At 45.7% G+C, this 17,905-nt stretch overlaps 2 protein-coding genes across 2 annotated transcripts in view; both read right to left on the bottom strand.

Moving 5' to 3' along the window:
- Window positions 1–2,262, bottom strand: part of ldb2a (LIM domain binding 2a) — an 18,036-nt gene extending 15,774 nt beyond the window's left edge. Inside the window, exon 1 of the mRNA XM_084469167.1 lies at window positions 2,041–2,262. Within this exon, the coding sequence (XP_084325293.1) occupies window positions 2,041–2,172 (132 nt within the window). The 5' untranslated portion in view covers window positions 2,173–2,262. The remainder of the gene's footprint in view (window positions 1–2,040) is intronic.
- A 10,782-nt stretch (window positions 2,263–13,044) lies between these two features.
- Window positions 13,045–17,905, bottom strand: part of qdpra (quinoid dihydropteridine reductase a) — a 7,449-nt gene continuing 2,588 nt past the window's right edge. The window contains exons 5-8 of the mRNA XM_084469799.1: window positions 15,452–15,560; window positions 14,762–14,845; window positions 13,990–14,102; window positions 13,045–13,174 (exon numbers count right to left, since the gene is read on the bottom strand). Coding sequence (XP_084325925.1) covers window positions 14,000–14,102; window positions 14,762–14,845; window positions 15,452–15,560 — 296 coding nt within the window. The 3' untranslated portion in view covers window positions 13,045–13,174; window positions 13,990–13,999. The remainder of the gene's footprint in view (window positions 13,175–13,989; window positions 14,103–14,761; window positions 14,846–15,451; window positions 15,561–17,905) is intronic.

The raw sequence follows: 17,905 nt of genomic DNA, 5'->3' as shown, positions 1-17,905 counted from the left end.
ACTAGGTAGTGAGTAGTACTAATAGTGAGTAGTACTAATAGTGAGAAGTGAGTACTAGGTAGTGAATAGTACTAATAGTGAGTAGTAGTACTGTAATGAGCAGCGGTTCAGTTAGTGGGTCAGCGAACCAAGAGAACCAAAGAGGGTCCGCCTGCATTATTCATACAGAACCTTCTGGAACCCCAGTAGAACAAACACACACACACACACACACACACACACACACACACACACACTTGCACACACACATGCACGCAAACACGCGCGCACACACGCACATCAAACACCAAACCAAACATCACCACCAAACATTACTACCACCAAACATCATCACCAAACATCACCAAACATCATCACCAAACATCACCACCAAACATTACTACCACCAAACATCATCACCAAACACCATCACCAAACATCATCACCAAACATCACCACCAAACATCATCACCAAACATCATCACCAAACATCACCACCAAAAATCATCACCAATCATCAACATCACCAAACATCATCACCACCAAACATCATCACCAATCATCATCATCACCAAACATCACCACCAAAGATCATCACCAAACATCATCACCACCAAATATCATCACCACCAAACATCATCATCACCAAACATCATCACCAAACATAATCATCACCAAACATCATCACCAAACATCATCACCACCAAACATCATCACCAAACATAATCACCACACATCATCACCAAACATCATCACCAAACATCATCACCAAACATCATCACCAAACATCATCACCACCAAACATCATCACCAAACATCATCACCAAACATCACCACAAAACATCATCACCAAATATCATCACCACACATCATCACCATACATCATCATCAATCAGCATCATCACCACCAAACATCATCACCAAACATCATCACCAAACATCTTCACCAAACATCATCACCAATCATCATCCCCACCAAACATCACCACCAAACATCCTCACCAAACATCATCACCAAACATCCTCACCAAACATCAACACCAAACATCATCGCCACCAAACATCATCACCAAACATCTTCACCAAACATCATCACCAATCATCATCCCCACCAAACATCACCACCAAACATCCTCACCAAACATCCTCACCAAACATCAACACCAAACATCATCACCAAACATCACCACCAAACATCACCACCACCAAACCTCATCACCAAAAATCATCACCAAACCTCATCACCAAACATCACCACCAAACATCACCACCAAACATCATCACCAGCAAACAACATCACCAACATTCTGCTGTAAATGTTGACAGTAAATGTTGACACTATAATCCATAACTTCAGCCCCCTGTTCATAAGGTCTCCTGTCGGGACGGTGAGAAGGTGTCCAGCTCCTCACAGCCTCACAGTGAGCGCTGAAGCGGCTCCGGTGGAAACAGCGAGAAGGTCCAGCCGTGAAGCGGACACGTCCGATGAACTTCATTAGCGCAGATTTGCACACTAGCGATCAGCGGCCAGCTGTTGAAGACAGATGTTCATCCGCCTCACAGAACCAGCGGTTTTCTCTGAATGTAAACCTGAGCCGCTCACTGAGCAGCACAATGTGATTAGTTCGCAAACACCAAGCGTTCAGCTCTACTAACAAATGATCACAGTTCAGAGCCGCAGTCAGTAACCCCACAGAGGACCTTAGGAGACCGGTCACCGCATGACCATGACCCCCCTGTGTTTAACATGTTAACCCCCCTGTGATCAACATGTTAACGCCGCTGTGTATAACATGTTAACCCCGCTGTTTATAACATGTTAACCCCCCCGAACCTGAACCTGGACCTGAACCTGATCCTGAACCTGAACCTGGACCTGGACCGGGTCGGCTCGACTTTTGGAATGTTTGGCACGTGGGCACCGGACGCTCTTCTACCGACCGACCGATTCCGGAGCCTCACACAACTCTCCCGTGACTCTACCGTTCCCAAACCGGAGCTCCACCGGGACCTCCCCTCCACTCCAGCCGCTGCCCGGCCCGGACCCCGGACTGCACTCACCTCCGTGCGCGCCTGGAGCCGCTTGTTCATCTCGTAGATGCGGTACTCCGGCTGGACCATGTAGGGCGAGTGTCTCCGGTAGAAGGGTCCGAAAGGGGACGAGTAGAACGGGTCGTGGGTCGGGTTCGACATGCTGACGAGGGCTGGCGAGAGGTCTGCGTGAACATCCAGATCCAGATCCGGCACATGGGGAGGCGACGCTCTGGGACCCCGAGGAGAGCAGCCGCTGGCTGGGAGCACTCTGCAAGTTGAGCCGCTGCCGCTCCGCTATAGCAGCGAGGAGGAGGGAGGAGGGGAGGGGGGGGAGAGGGAGGGAGGGGAGAGGGAGAGGGTGAGGGAGGAGGGGAGAAGGGGATGGAGGGGAGAGGGAGAGGGAGGAGGGGAGATGGAGGGAGGGGAGAGGGAGGAGGGAGGTGGGGAGGGGAGGAGTGAGGGAGGGGAGAGGAGGAGGGGAGGAGGTGAGAGGGGGAGGGAGGAGGGGAGAAGGGGATCGAGGGGAGAGGGAGGATGAGGAGGAGGAGAGGGAGGAGATGAGAGTGAGGGGGAGATAGGGGGAGAGAGGAAGTGAGGGGGTGCTTTGTTACGGTGCCTGGAAAGTTTCCCTTTTTTTAATAAAGCAATTAAGGCGAATTAATTGGCATATTATCACGTGACAATATGTCAACACATTGTCAACACAGGCTGTCTGTCTGTCTGTATCTCTAGATATATTTATCTCAACACATTGTGTACATTGACACTTTCAACGACTTCAAAAGGGAGGATTTGTCATTTCGCTTTACATCCCTCTGAGCCGGCACTAGATGATGCTGTTGTTCATGGAAAACAGAGAGGCCAGCTCAGTTAACCCAGCTCAGTTAAACCAGCTCAATTTAAACCATTCAGTTAAACCGGCTCAGTTAAACCAGCTCAGTCAAACCAGCTCAGTTAAACCAGTTCAATTTAAACCATTCCGTTAAACCGGCTCAGTTAAACCAGTTCAGTTAAACCGGTTCAGTTAAACCGGCTCAGTTAAACCGGCTCAGTTAAACAAGTTCAGTTAAACCATCTTAGTTAAATCAGCTCAGTTTAAACCAGCTCAGTTTAAACCGTTCAGTTTAAACCATTCGGTTAAAGCAGCTCAGTTAAAGCAGCTCAGTTAAAGCAGCTCAGTTAAAGCAACTCAGTTAACCCAGCTCAGTTAAAGCAGCTCAGTTAACCCAGCTCAGTTAAAGCAGCTCAGGTAAACATCTAAAAGGTGCTGATCCAGAGGCTGGTGACGGTGTGAATGGATGATTCTGAGTAATCATCCTGTCATTCTTATTCAATTAGCTTGTGACGGAGACGTTGAGATCAGCCAATAGGAGGCTGGAATTGGATGAGTGACAGGTCAGCACAGCGGCTCCTCGTGGACACAGATAACACTCTTCTCTGATTGGTTCATCTTCCAGGCCGGGCTCCACATTAAAAAGACAGATATAAAGGTCTCTAATGGTATGGTATGGTTTAAAAGTGGCATTCAAACTCTCGCAGGAACTCTGGATTTTCCAGGGTACCTCATCACTAGAACCCCCCGTTGACGTCAGAGGAGGTTTGGGGAACAGTCTCCAGCTCAGAAGAACATCAAACCGGACTTCTAAACCTTGAAAACATGTTTCCACTGGTCAGAGACGGACAGAAGGAGCCGTTGTTGGTGATCACCCATGGGTGCTCCTGAGCACCTTATTGTAAGCCCTGTTTAAGGGACTCCGCACGCTGCTCTGAACCAGCAGATAAAAGTTAAATCCAACCGCCTCAGGCTTCCGGTCGGGTAATTAAAAAAAGTTGTAAAAATCTATTAATAAAGCTTTAATTAAAAACTACATTTTTAATATCTGAAGACCTTTTCAATTGACATTTCTAAAGGGATTGGTTGCCTGGAGCGCAGACAACTCAAGTGTGGCCAGAGAGCGCTTAGAACCGCTTCAGACACTTCCAGAGGACTTGTTCCTCCCCTGATTACAGCGCTTCAGCCCGATGTATAATGCATCATATATACATATATATATATATATATATACATAAAGTAAGCCTGCTCCAATAAGGCTGGACACAATTCATAGGTTGGTCTTAAAATATACATTTTATGTGATTGTACTTTTTAATATCTACATTTGTAGTTGAGTGGCTGCTGGCCAATAAAACGCTTTCTGAGTCAGATTCTGCAGCTGGAGTTTAGGATTAATAAAGTTGATCTGATCCTGTTAGTGTGTGGAGCTGTGGTGGGTTCTGTGGGTTGTCTGTGGACCAGCAGAGCGTAGGTCTACAGAGCCTAGGTCTACAGAGACCAGGTCTAAAGAGCCTAGGTCTACAGAGACCAGGTCTACAGAGCCTAGGTCTACAGAGACCAGGTCTACAGAGACTAGTCTGGGGTTCCACGCCCCAGTCTAGGATAGAACCAGGACCTAGAGCAGAACGAGGACACATAGAGCTGCTCGACTTCTGCCTTTGGTGTTACTATGGTTACCTACCCTCTTCAAGCCCTAGCTAGCGCACAAAAAGCTCACCACTAGCTGCCTGGCTACAGGTGTTAGCCTCAACGCACAGGTTAGCTACCGATGGACCTCAGCCATCTTGCTTGAGGTTTGAGGATCTGAACACATGGGTTCACCCAGAGCTGTAACACAGCTCTGTAACACAGAGCTGTGTTAGCTGTTAACAGCTAACACAGGTTAGCCACGTTGTAACAGGCGAGCTTCTGGCTAACGCACAACCAGCTGAGAGATCGATGACACAAACACAATCTCTCTTCAAGATGAGAAGAAGTGAAACCATATTACAGACAACCAGAACCTCCCGTTCTTCAGAAGAACCCAAACCAGTCACTGAAAGTTAGCTTTAGCGTGTAGCATATAGCCTGGAGGAGAGAAGAGTTTTAACGAGGCTCGCACCCGGGTGGGAGGAGGGAGGATAAAGCTAGAAGAGACACGGAGGAGAGCTTTCATTCTCAGCACAACAACAACAACCACAACAACAACTGTTTTCAAATATGGCTGAATGTGCGCGAGCAACAGCTTCTACGGTGGAATCTCATTAGCATTGTAATAGCTTGCAGGCTCATTTGCATTTTGCCGTGAGTGATTCCACTCTCTCCTCCCTCCCTCCCTCTCTTCCCCCTCTGTCTCTCTCTCTCTCTCTCCCTCTCTCCCTCCCACCTCTGTATCTCTCTCTCTCTCCCTCTCCCCTCTCTCTCTTTCTCTCTCTCTCTCTCTCTCTCTCTCTCTCTCTCTCTCTCTCTCTCTCTCTCTCTCTCTCTCTCTCTCTCTCCCTGACTCCCTCTCCACTCTGTATCTCTCTCCCTGCATGGTTCTCTCCCTCCCTCCCCCTCTGTATCGCTCTCTCTCTCTCCTTCCCCCCTCTGTATCTATCTCTCTCTTGCCCTCCCTCCCCCCTCTCGATTGAATAAAAAAAAACTTTGAAGGGCTGCACTTTATTTAATAATTTAAGTTAAATAAATTGTAATTGAAAAGCACTTTTCAATCACGTCCTTCCTTCTACGTCTCCTGCGGTCGTGTCAAGCAATTATGGAGCGACACACAAAACTACAAACTAATATTTGTGCAGAGGGATAGTGGTTTGCTTTAAATTGGTGTAAATAGATTAATCACAAAAAAACCTACATTACATTTCTGTAGTTGAAATAGAGTAAGCATTTCTTTCTGTGTTTGAGAATCTGTTGTGAAATAACAGGATAGGAAAAAAGAGGCTTGATGGTGGCTTTTATTTTGGTAGCAGCCTTTTATTGTGGTAGGTTTTTTTTTTATTGTTGTAGGAGGCATTTATTGTGTTAGGGGACTATTAGTGGGGTATGAAACTTATATTATGGCAGGGGGCTCTTATTGTGTTAGGGGACATTTATTGTGGTATTCTTTTCTTTTCGGGGGACTTTTATTGTGGTATGCTTTTTTATTGCGCGAGTATTTTTTATTGTGGAGGGGACTTTTATTGTGGCGCGGCTGGAAGCGACAACGTGCATTAGAAAACAATCAGAGCAGCATCATAGCGCGCCGTATGATGACCTCATCCAATATTAAAGAGCAGATCCTGATGATTAGCGTCGACATGCTAATTTCACGAAATATTGCTATTGCTTAGTTTTAATTTCCAATAAACCTGCAAATAATATAAATATTTTAATTGATTTGATAGATTTTATGGTCATACATGGTCATAAAAATAGATATAAATATACATATTAATATATATAAGGTAAGGTATACATATATATATATGAATATACCTATTCATATTAATATATATACATGGTGCTATGTATATATATATATAGCATGGTGCTATGTATGTATAATATATATAACCACAGTGTGTATATGGAGGTGTGGTGGGGAAGCGGTTCCATATTCTCTATATTCTGTGGCGGTTCTGCTGCAGAATCTTGGTGAGCGAAGAGTTAATATTTCAACCAGCTCTACTCCTGACACACACACACAGACACAGACACACGCACACACACACACACACACACACACACACACACACACACACACACACACACACACACACACACACACACACACACACACACACACACACACACACACATTCAGAGGTTCACACACATATACAGACACACACACACACATCAACCTTGATCATACTCACACTAACACATACAAGGCTGTGCTTCACCAGCACGCACGCATGCACGCACGCATGCACGCACGCACGCACGCACACACGCACACACACACACACACACACACAGAGCTGTGGAGCTCTGACAAGCACACACTCTTTCCCTGGTGTACACACAAAGCCATAATTCCCAGCACCCCATTCCACCACCACCTCTCTGTCACCCCCAGACCCCCACAACTCCCACCACTCCCCTCCTCCTCCTCCCCTCCCCTCCTCCTCTTCTCCTCCCCTCCTCCCACCATCCCCCTCCCAGGTCAGTTAATAAGCAGACAGAGCTCTGCTAGCTGGTGTTACCGCCTGGATGGTCCAGGATAGTTGCCTGGATTAGCCGCTTGGGCTAGCAGGTAGCAGCCTGTCCCTAAATTCTGGGTTAGCTGCCTAAGCTAGCTGCTTGGGTTAGCAGCTTGAGCTAATAGCCTGCGCTAAAAGCCTTGGTTATAGGGTTAGGTAGCTCTAATAGATTGGGCTAACGGCTAGCAGACTGGGCTAGTGGCTAGCACACACACACACACACACACACAGTGTGTTCCTCCATCTCCTCCTCCTCCACCTCCTCCTCCACTAGTTAGCTTCAGCTATCCTAGACAGTTGGCTTATCCTAGCCCAGTGCATTCATATCAACACACTCAGAGCTTCATAGCGGCTCATGAGTTAACTACAGTTAGCTCAGCAGCCTCACCCAGAATACCATGGATGCTAATAAGTTAGCCTCTGCTAGCTCGGCGGCAATTATTTAGAGCTCCATCAATGCTAAGGAGTTAGCTTCTGCTAGCTTGGCGGCTTCATATAAACAGTACACAGAGTCAACTGCTAATAAGTTAGCTTCTGGATTTCAGACCCTTCTGTACTGAGTTCACGCTGAACCAACAGCTCCCCCTAATGGAGAGAGAGAGCGAGAGAGAGAGAGAGAGAGAGAGAGAGAGAGAGAGAGAGAGAGAGAGAGAGAGAGAGAGAGAGAGAGAGAGAGAGAGAGGACTGGTCTACCAGTTAGGGGGAGACGGACCCTAACCCAAACCCTAACCTCAGCTGGTGGTCTGCTAGAATGCTGCTGAGCCCAGAGCAGGAAACCAAGCCGATGGCCAGCTGGTTAGTTAGTGAGTTAGTTAGTTAGTGAACAAGGAGAATGTTTCTGTTTCTCTCTGTCTCTGTGTCTCTGTGTCTCAGTGTGTGTGTGTGTGTGTGTGTGTGTGTGTGTGTGTGTGTGTGTGTGTGTGTGTGTGTGTATGTATGTGTGCGTATGTATGAATTTATCAGCAGCAACATCTAATTATCAGTCAGTGTATTTCTCCACACAAACCAAAATCTATTTCTGTGGGCCGCAATATTTATGTCTGTGAGTATATCGCAAATGACAACACAATATCTACTATATCAGAATATTAAACCCATCTCTTCTCTCTGAAGTCCAGCCCCCCCTCTCTCCTGATGGGGGGGGCCTGCAGAGCCCAGATTACTGCGCTGGTCTGACCAGGAGCAGCCGTCTGCTGGTTGGCTACAACGGAGGCACATTCTGGACGGCATATTAAGAGTTTATTTTATTTTTAACGAGGATGATATGAGCTCATGAATAATATATTAACCAATGAGATAATGCAGCACAATGTGGAAGATGCTTCTTCATTTAAAATGAGTCTCGCCCAGAATTTCATTCTCGCCCCCAAACACACCGTGTAAATGCTGGAAAAAAAAAGAATTTGCTGGCTGCAGCCCCCCTCCCCTCCTCCTCTCCACCTCCCCCTTCAAACCTCCACCACCACCCCCCCTCCTCCTCCTCCTTTCTCCTCTCTCCTACTCCCCTCCTCCTCCCCTTCTCCTCCACCTCCACTCTGTCACGTCTCCTGGGTGCGTTTGATTCACAGCAAGGACATTTTATTCTATTTTAATTTTGATAGCGTGAATATTAAACGTCTTCAGAGTAAATATTTTGACTCTGCATTTTCTATGTTTTCTGGAGGAAGGTTATTTAAGAGTTCAGTCTGTTATCAGTCAGATCCTCTCTCTATCTATGGTAGGTATATAGATTTAGATATAGATTTAAGTAGATATAGATAGATATAGGTAGATAGAGAGGGTTATATATATAGATATATAGATAGATATAGCTATAGTTATAGGTAGATATAGATAGAAAGATATAGGTATATAGATAGATATAGGTATAGGTATAGATATAGATAGATATAGATATAGATAGGTAGATATAGAAGGATATAGGTCGATATAATAGATATGTATGTATGTATTTATTTATGTATATTTATAAATATACATATATATAATTCATATGGAATCACAAGGCAGAGCAGCAGGCTGAGAGAGAGACATAGACACACAGCAGTCACACAAAAGACACACAACTTCACACAACATAGACACACAACAGTCACACGACAAAGACACACAACAGTCACACCAAAGACACAGCCAAGACATACAACAGTCACACAACAGTCACACAACAAAGACACAGCCAAGACATACAACATGGAAACACAACAAAGACGCACAACATTCACACAACAAAGACACACAACATAGACACACAACAGTCACACAACATAGACACACACTTGAGTGCTGAGAAAATTAACAAAGCCATGTTAAGGTTGAAGATCTGAATAGATCTGGACCTGGACCCCCTGGACCTGGGTCTTGACCTGGGGCTGGACCCCCTTGGACTGGACCCCCTGGACCTGGGTCTGGACCCCCTGGACCTGGACCTGGGGCTGGACCCCCTGGGTCTGGACCTGGACCTGGCAACCCCCCACCCCCACATCTCTATCTCTCTCTCTCCCTCTCCCTCTCTCTCTCTCTATCTTTCCCTCTCTCTTTCTTCCTCTGTCTCTCTCTCTCTCCCTTTCTCTCTCTCCCCATTTCACTCAACCACATTTTTCCCTCCCCCCCCCCCCCTCTCTCTCTCTCTCTCTCTCTCGCTCTCTCTCTTGTGTGTGTAGAGTTAGAGAATTATTGAGAAAGAGGGGGGGATAAGGTGAGAAGAGAGATGGAGACAAAGGGGCAGAGACAGAGAGAGCTAGAGAGAGAGAGAGAGAGAGAGAGAGAGAGAGAGAGAGAGGGGAAAAAGTAGTTGAGAGAAATGGAGAGAGAGAGGGAGAGGGAGCACGACAGAGACAGAGAGAGAGAGACGGAGAGAGAGAGACAGAGAGAGAGAGGGAGACTGCTTCTGTCTCTGTTTTTTGAGGAATGGCATCCTGTGTTCTTGGATGTGTCGTTGCCATAGCAACTGTAACTTGGTGACCTCGTTATTTCTGCTTAATCTTGAGGCGGTCCGCATGGCCGGTCGGATCACATGACCACATGGTCACGTGATAACCATCTCAACGCCAACATACAACCAGCAGCCAACATACAGACAACATACAACCAGCATACAGCCAACATACAGCCAACATACAGCCAACATACGACCAACACACAGCCAACACACAACCAACACACAGCCAACACACAGCCAACACATAACCAACACACAGACAACATGCAACCAACATACAACCAGCAGCCAACATACAACCAACATACAGTCAACATACAGCCAACATACAACCAACATACAGCCAACATACAACCAACATACAGCTAACATACAGTCAACATACAGCCAACATACAGTCAACATACAGCCAACATACAGCCAACATACAGCCAACATACAACCAACATACAGTCAACATACAACCAACATACAGTCAACATACAACCAACATACAGCCAACATACAACCAACATACAGTCAACATACAACCAACATACAGCCAACATACAACCAACATACAGCCAACACACAGCCAACATACAACCAACATACAGTCAACATACAACCAACATACAGTCAACATACAGCCAACATACAACCAACATACAGTCAACATACAACCAACATACAGTCAACATACAACCAACATACAGCCAACATACAACCAACATACAGCCAACACACACACACGGCCCAGTTGAATTATTGATCTTGGTGTTTGATTCGCTTTAGTTATGGAATATGTGGTGATGAGTATTTCTGAAATAAACATGCAAACTAATATCAGATCCTCAGCCTCTTCAATAATTCACCACATTTACATATTATTATTATTGGCATATCTCATTACTCTGCTTTCAGACACACTTATGCATTCAGAAATTTCATTAGTTGGATATTTTGTTGCATAAATTAGCATGAATAATGAAGGACGTGGCCTCTTTTAAGTCCTCATAGCCTGAAACTGCCTGTTGGAAACCGAACCTGAAATATCCAAATCTTCAAATGTTTAATGAATGATTTCATGAGCTCCTGCTCTGCCGTTACTTTAGTTGATCATTTAAGATTTAATTTAAGAATTTTGTCAAATACCATATGGACCAATTAATTTTAGAATTTAATAATAGTTAAATATATATCATAACTATAGGAGGTATAAATACTGTATATCCCTTTGTAGTACATAAAATATATAGTTGATCAATAGTTGTTAATAAGTCACATATTGTTATTGTTATATGTAAAAGTGTATTTCATTCTCTGCACAAAAACCACACACACACACACACACACACACACACACACACACACACACACACACACACGTGTGTGTGTACAATATACACACAAAAGAGAGAGACACAGATGGAGATAGAGATGATCTAACCCTCGTCCCGCTCACCCAGTCATCATCTGTGACCTGGATTAGACAGGCAGCAAGCACCCACGCACGCACGCACGTGCACACACACACAGACACACACGCACACGCACACACACAGACACAAACACACTCACGCGCACACACACGTGCGCGCCCACACACACACACGCACACATACAGTAAGATAGCAATAAAACAAAGGGGCTGCCCCTCATGTAAAACAGCGCAGCGCCCCCTAGAAGAGGGGAGGAGGATAGGAAGAGGAGGAGAGAGGAGAGAGGAGGAAGGGAGGAGGAGGAGAGAAGAGAGGAGGAGAGGAGGAGAGAAGAGAGGAGAGGAGGAGGAGGAGGAGGAAAGGAGGAGAGAGGTGGAGGAGAGGAAGAGGAGGAGGAGAGAAGAGAGGAGGAGGAGAAGAGAGGAGAGGAGAGGAGAAGAGGAGGTGGAGAGAAGAGAGGAGAGGAGGAGAGCAGGACAAGAGAGGAGAGGAGAGGAGAGGAGAGAGAGGAGAGGAGGAGGAGGAGGTTCAGAAGACAGGAAACTGGGGGTCATACAGGAAGCTGGGGGGCGTGTCCAGGGCATGGGGAGAATTCTTCTCACACGCCGGGCCCCTGGGTCTGGTTACCCCCGGCAGCCAGGTGGTAAACATTACCATGTGGCCCCCGGACACGCCCACTCCTCCTCAACACTCAATAGTTACCATATGGGGGCCCTCACACACACGCACACAGAGGCATGCACACGCGCACACACACGCACGCATGCACACACACTCTCTATCTCTCCTGCTGTAGAAGTGCGCTCTCTGGTGGTCGTGGTGAGAATTAATTACCACCATGTGACCATCATACCACCATGTGACCATCATCGTGATTACCATCATGTGATCACAACCATGAGATCGCCACCATGTGACCATGTGATTACCATCATGTGATCACAACCATGTAATCACCACCATGTGACCATGTGATTACCATCATGTGATCACAACCATGTGATCACCACCATGTGACCATGTGATCACCATCATGTGACCATGTGATCACGTGATTCTTAGTATGAGGTTAGAGGTGATTCGTTTAGGTACACAGTTAAAGGTGGTTGGTTGAAGGAGAACGCGATTTTTAACCCCATTATTGTTTTCCTGAAGGTCACCCCATGTTGAGGGAAGCTAAAACCAGACGAAAATTGACCGCTAACCTATGGGGGCAAGCTCTTTATCCACTTTTGGGGCTTCTAAACACATGCAGAAAACCATTCCAAGACATGTAACACAAGTTGGTTCCTTACGAGACACCACCGTGCTTGTTTAACTCAAATAGTGTGGAGAAACAGTATAAACTTTATGTTTTTGCATGTAAACACTCACCACAGATTACCCCGTGGACATATCCAGAAAGCCCTTACTAGCCGATAGCAGAAAGGATGCGCTCCCAGCCACTAGCCAGTGGCTGTGCATCCGCGCGCATCCGTTCTGCTATCGGCTAGTAAGGGCTTTCTGGATATGGCAACAATTTTCGTCTGGTTTTTAGCTTCCCTCAACATGGGGTGACCCTCAGGAAAATAATGGGGTTCTCGTTTAAGGCCTTTAATGGAGTTCTTCATTAAGGCCTAAGTTAAGGGTGTAGTAGTTAAAGTTAAGCATTGAGACGCGTGGTAACAAAATGAGAACAGATTATTTTCTTTATTCTTTTTTATTTCAAACAAACACTGGACAACACACACACACATGCACAAACACACACAGACACACCGGTGGGGCCAGCAGAGGTCCTGGCGGTGGTTGAAGATGCGTAGATCTGGGAACAACAAACCGGATGACAGTTAGAGGAGCACTGCTGCATGATGGGTAATACCTAAGACCTGGGGCCGCCCACACAGAGAGGTGTGTATGGAGGAGCACTGCTGCATGATGGGTAATACCTAAGACCTGGGGCCGCCCACACAGGGAGGGGGCTCTAGAATCAGTTCCTCTTCCACCATCTCTTCCTGAGCGGTGTCTAGATCAGTGATTTTCAAACTGTGGTCCTTACTGCAGGTGGTCCGTGGAAAAGCAAACTAAAATATAAAATAATATTTTTCATAAAAAATTTAAAATATGTATGTATGATATACAATTTAAATGAAATTGAAGGTATTGTGTGATTACTAAAATAGGCTAGTGCAAAGATCACATCACATGCATAGCCTTTATATATAGGCAGTGTATATCTGAAACGATTTGTTTTAAATTATAAATGGAAGAAATAAGGCCTATTATTATTTTAAAGTTTCTTGATCTCCCATTTCTGAAATGTTTTGCATATGTTAGACATATTTTATTATGTGTATTATAAGGTGGTCCATGAAAATTCTTGATTATAAAAAGTGGTCCACACACACTCAAAGTTTGAAAACCCCTGGTCTAGATGATGAGTAGCGTGAAGTAGTAAGGCCCGCCTCTTGCTTGATTTGATTGGCTGCCTGGGCCAAGTGTAAAAAAAGTTTTATGCAAGTCTAAAAACACTAGAAAGCACAGCGCGTCGGGGAAGCTCTGTGACGCCCCCTACTGTCATAAAATATAGCCTCAAGTTTAGCTTTGTTTATCTACAATGACCACTAGAGGTCTCTCTACCCGTCTCTCTCTACTGTGCAGGGACAGCCTCGGTCGCCCCTCCAGTGGTGATCAGCTGGACCAGGCTGCCGGTTGCCGGGCGATCGACGCCGCTCGCCCAGCTGAAGAACATCCTGGAAACAAACAGCCAATCACAGTACATTATTATTGATTATGTAAATATGAGAGACAGGTAAGACAGGTAGTGTAACACATAATCCCTTCTAATCTGCCATGGATTAAACCACCAGCTAGTACACATTCTACTACCCCCTATTATACACTACTACTAGGGATGCACAATAACTTCTTTTTTTTAACCGATACAGATAACCGATAACTTACATTTTAACATAACATACATTTTATTGGTTTGCTATCTCGGGATATTGGGCAATATCCCATGATTGAGATCTCAAACTGGGGATATTGTTTTCAGCGTGTGTGACGGTCGTCTCTTCACGCTAATAAAAACAAATAAACCGCTAACAACAAATAAATCCCTGCAAAAAAGTTATCTTGTTTATTTTTGGAGTGTTCACGTGTAGTATATACATAATTAATTGTTAATTATACACTACTACCCCCACTATTACACACTACTACCCACTATTATACACTACTACTTGTCTTTTATAAACTGTACACTATGTTTTACATTTAATAACCACATGTTTAGCAAAACACATGTAGCATCCGGGCTAACAGACACACAGTGGCCGCATGAAGAACAGCTAACACCTCAACATGCTAACGTTCTGAACGTTCTAAACGTTCTCAACCCGGTACTCACTCAGAGATGAATTCCAACGGCGTCCAGGAACCGAAGTCTGCATCCGGCATGAACTTCCTGTTCATCGGCGTATCCAAGGTTACCCTGATGGATTGAAGCAGATAGTCAGCATCAGAGGAGCTCACACCTCCAGACACATGGATGGAGAGGAGAGGGCTAGCTAGAGGAGCTAACAGCTCCAGACACATGGATGGAGCAGGCTAGGTAGAGGAGCTAACAGCTCTAGACACATGGTTGGAGAGGAGAGAGCTAGCTAGAGGAGCTAACACCTTCAGACACATGGATGATATGATTACAGTAGGATGGTCAGTGGGCCTATACTACAGTACTTATGGTAGGATGGTCAGGCCTATATTACAGTTCTTATGGTAGGGTGGTCAGTAGGCCTATATTACAGTACTTACGGTAGGATGGTCAGTGGGCCTTTATTACAGTACTTACGGTACAATGGTCAGGCCTATACTACAGTACTTATGGTAGGATGGCCACGCCTATATTACAGTACTTATGGTAGGATGGTCAGTGTGCCTATATTACAGTACTTACGGTAGGATGGTCAGTGTGCCTATATTACAGTACTTATGGTAGGATGTCAGTGGGCCTATATTACAGTACTTATGTTAGGATGGTCAGGCCTATATAACAGTTCTTACAGTAGGATGGTCAGTGGGCCTATATTACGGTACTTACGGTAGGATTGCCACGGTGATGGCGTCCGCTGGCAGGCCGCTGTTCTTCTCCGCGAGGCTCCGACACAACTGATGGACGGCAGCCTTCGCCATCCCATAACCAACCATACCTGTAACAGACCATAATATAACAACAGACTAGAATAGAATAGATTTTATTTATCATGTCACCATGAAAATTGTCTTTGGTCTCACTGAATAAAAACAGATAGGATACATAACAAGCACATTCACTCCATTGAGTAGGCATGTCCATCAGATTGACACATCACATGTATACCCCCTGACACATCACATACAGTATACCCCCTCCTCTAGCACACACACACACACACACACACACACACACACACACACACACACACACACACACACACACACACACACACACACACACACACACACACACACACACACACACACACACACATCAGGTACAAGGCAACCAGCAACAGTTCCAGCCCGTTCAAGGCACTCTAGTCTACACCTCCCTTTCATCTAGCTTTCCTTGGTTTGTTGACCATGGAGATCGCATTTGGGATCACGATCATCACGATTATTTTGGTCAACATTGGGATCATGATTATTCATACGATTATAAAATATGAAAATAATGTACAAATATGTATTCAGCTGTTCTGCAGTTCATATCAAACATTTAATGAATAAAAATATATATTAAATATATAAAAAATATCTATCTTAAATAAAAAAAAAGATAGACCATTATATAATGTCTAGAGATACAGACCATAATATAACACACCTAGAGATACAGACCATAATATAACCGTGGTGAGAGGCTGATTTTATTGGTAATCAATAGTTGTTCTCAGACTGACTCAGGATCAGTGTGAATACGTGAAGACAGTAACAACGTCTTAGACCTCAGAGACCATCATAGACCCACTGAAGACCACTGACCTGGGACCAGAAACCATCAGAGAACCAGGCCTTTTAACTGGTGGACCAGTGGCCGGGTGAACCAGCGGCCTGTTAACTGGTGAACCAGTAGCCTGTTAACTGGTGGACCAGTGGCCTGTTAACTGGTGCACCAGTGGCCTGGTGAACGAGTGACCTGTTAACTGGTGAACCAGTGGCCTGTTAACTGGTGGACCAGTGGCCCTTTTAACTGGTGCACCAGTGGCCTGTTAACTGGTGGACCAGTGGCCCTTTTAACTGGTGCACCAGTGGCCTGTTAACTGGTGGACCAGTGGCCCTTTTAACTGGTGCACCAGTGGCCTGTTAACTGGTGGACCAGTGGCCCTTTTAACTGGTGCACCAGTGGCCTGTTAACTGCTGGACCAGTGGGCTAATAACTGGTGGACCAGTGACCTGTTAACTGGTGGACCAGTGGCCTGTTAACTGGTGGACCAGTGACCTGTTAACTGTTGAACCAGTGGCCTGTTAACTGGTGCACCAGTGGCCTGTTAACTGGTGGACCAGTGGGCTAATAACTGGTGGACCAGTGGCCTGTTAACTGGTGGACCAGTGGCCTGTTAACTGGTGGACCAGTGACCTGTTAACTGGTGGACCAGTGGCCTGTTAACTGGTGGACCAGTGGCCTGTTAACTGGTGAACCAGTGGCCTGTTAACTGTTGAACCAGTGGCCTGTTAACTGGTGAACCAGTGGCCTGTTAACTGGTGAACCAGTGGCCTGTTAACTGTTGAACCAGTGGCCTGTTAACTGGTAGACCAGTGGCCTGTTAACTGGTGGACCAGTGGCCTGTTAACTGGTGAACCAGTGACCTGTTAACTGTTGAACCAGTGGCCTGTTAACTGGTGGACCAGTGGCCTGGTGGACCAGTGGCCTGTTAACTGGTGAACCAGTGTTAAACTGGGGCTCCTCTCCCTGCTGACTGAACTGGTTTAGAGCAACACTGTTGTGTTGAGGAATGCTGCAGCAGCAGAACCATCTGTAAATGCTTATTCTTGCAGACATCACCCGCTCGGCCCTCGTCCAATCACACACCGGCGAACGCAGCACACCCACTGGGAAACGGACCAATAGGAGGAGGGGAGTGTTGTTTTGCACAAAGCTATTGTAACGTTGTTTTTGTTTAAATCGAGTCAGACATGATGAAATAATGAAAGGTAACAAACATTCAGACAAAGACTTTAGCCAGCGTGCCAAACCTGCTGGAACAGCACTGTGGCCTATAGGGAAGCACTACAGTGATAACACTGACCTCTAGAGAACAGCACTAGAGTAATAACACTGTGGCCTCTAGGGAACAGCACTACAGTCATAACACTGTGTTTGTCTAAGGAACAGCACTAGAGTAATAACACTGTGGCCTCTAGGGAACAGCACCACAGTGATAACACTTTGGCCTCTAGGGAACAGCGCTACAGTAATAACCATGACCTCTAGGGAACAGCGCTACAGTAATAACACTGACGTCTAGGGAACAGCGCTACAGTAATAACACTTTGATTGTCTAGGGAACAGCAC

This window comes from Micromesistius poutassou, assembly GCF_964030765.1.
Source record: "Micromesistius poutassou genome assembly, chromosome: 6".
Taxonomy (NCBI): Eukaryota; Metazoa; Chordata; class Actinopteri; order Gadiformes; family Gadidae; genus Micromesistius; species Micromesistius poutassou.
Note: the sequence above shows the minus strand (reverse complement) of the source record. Positions and strands in the feature narration are given on the sequence as shown.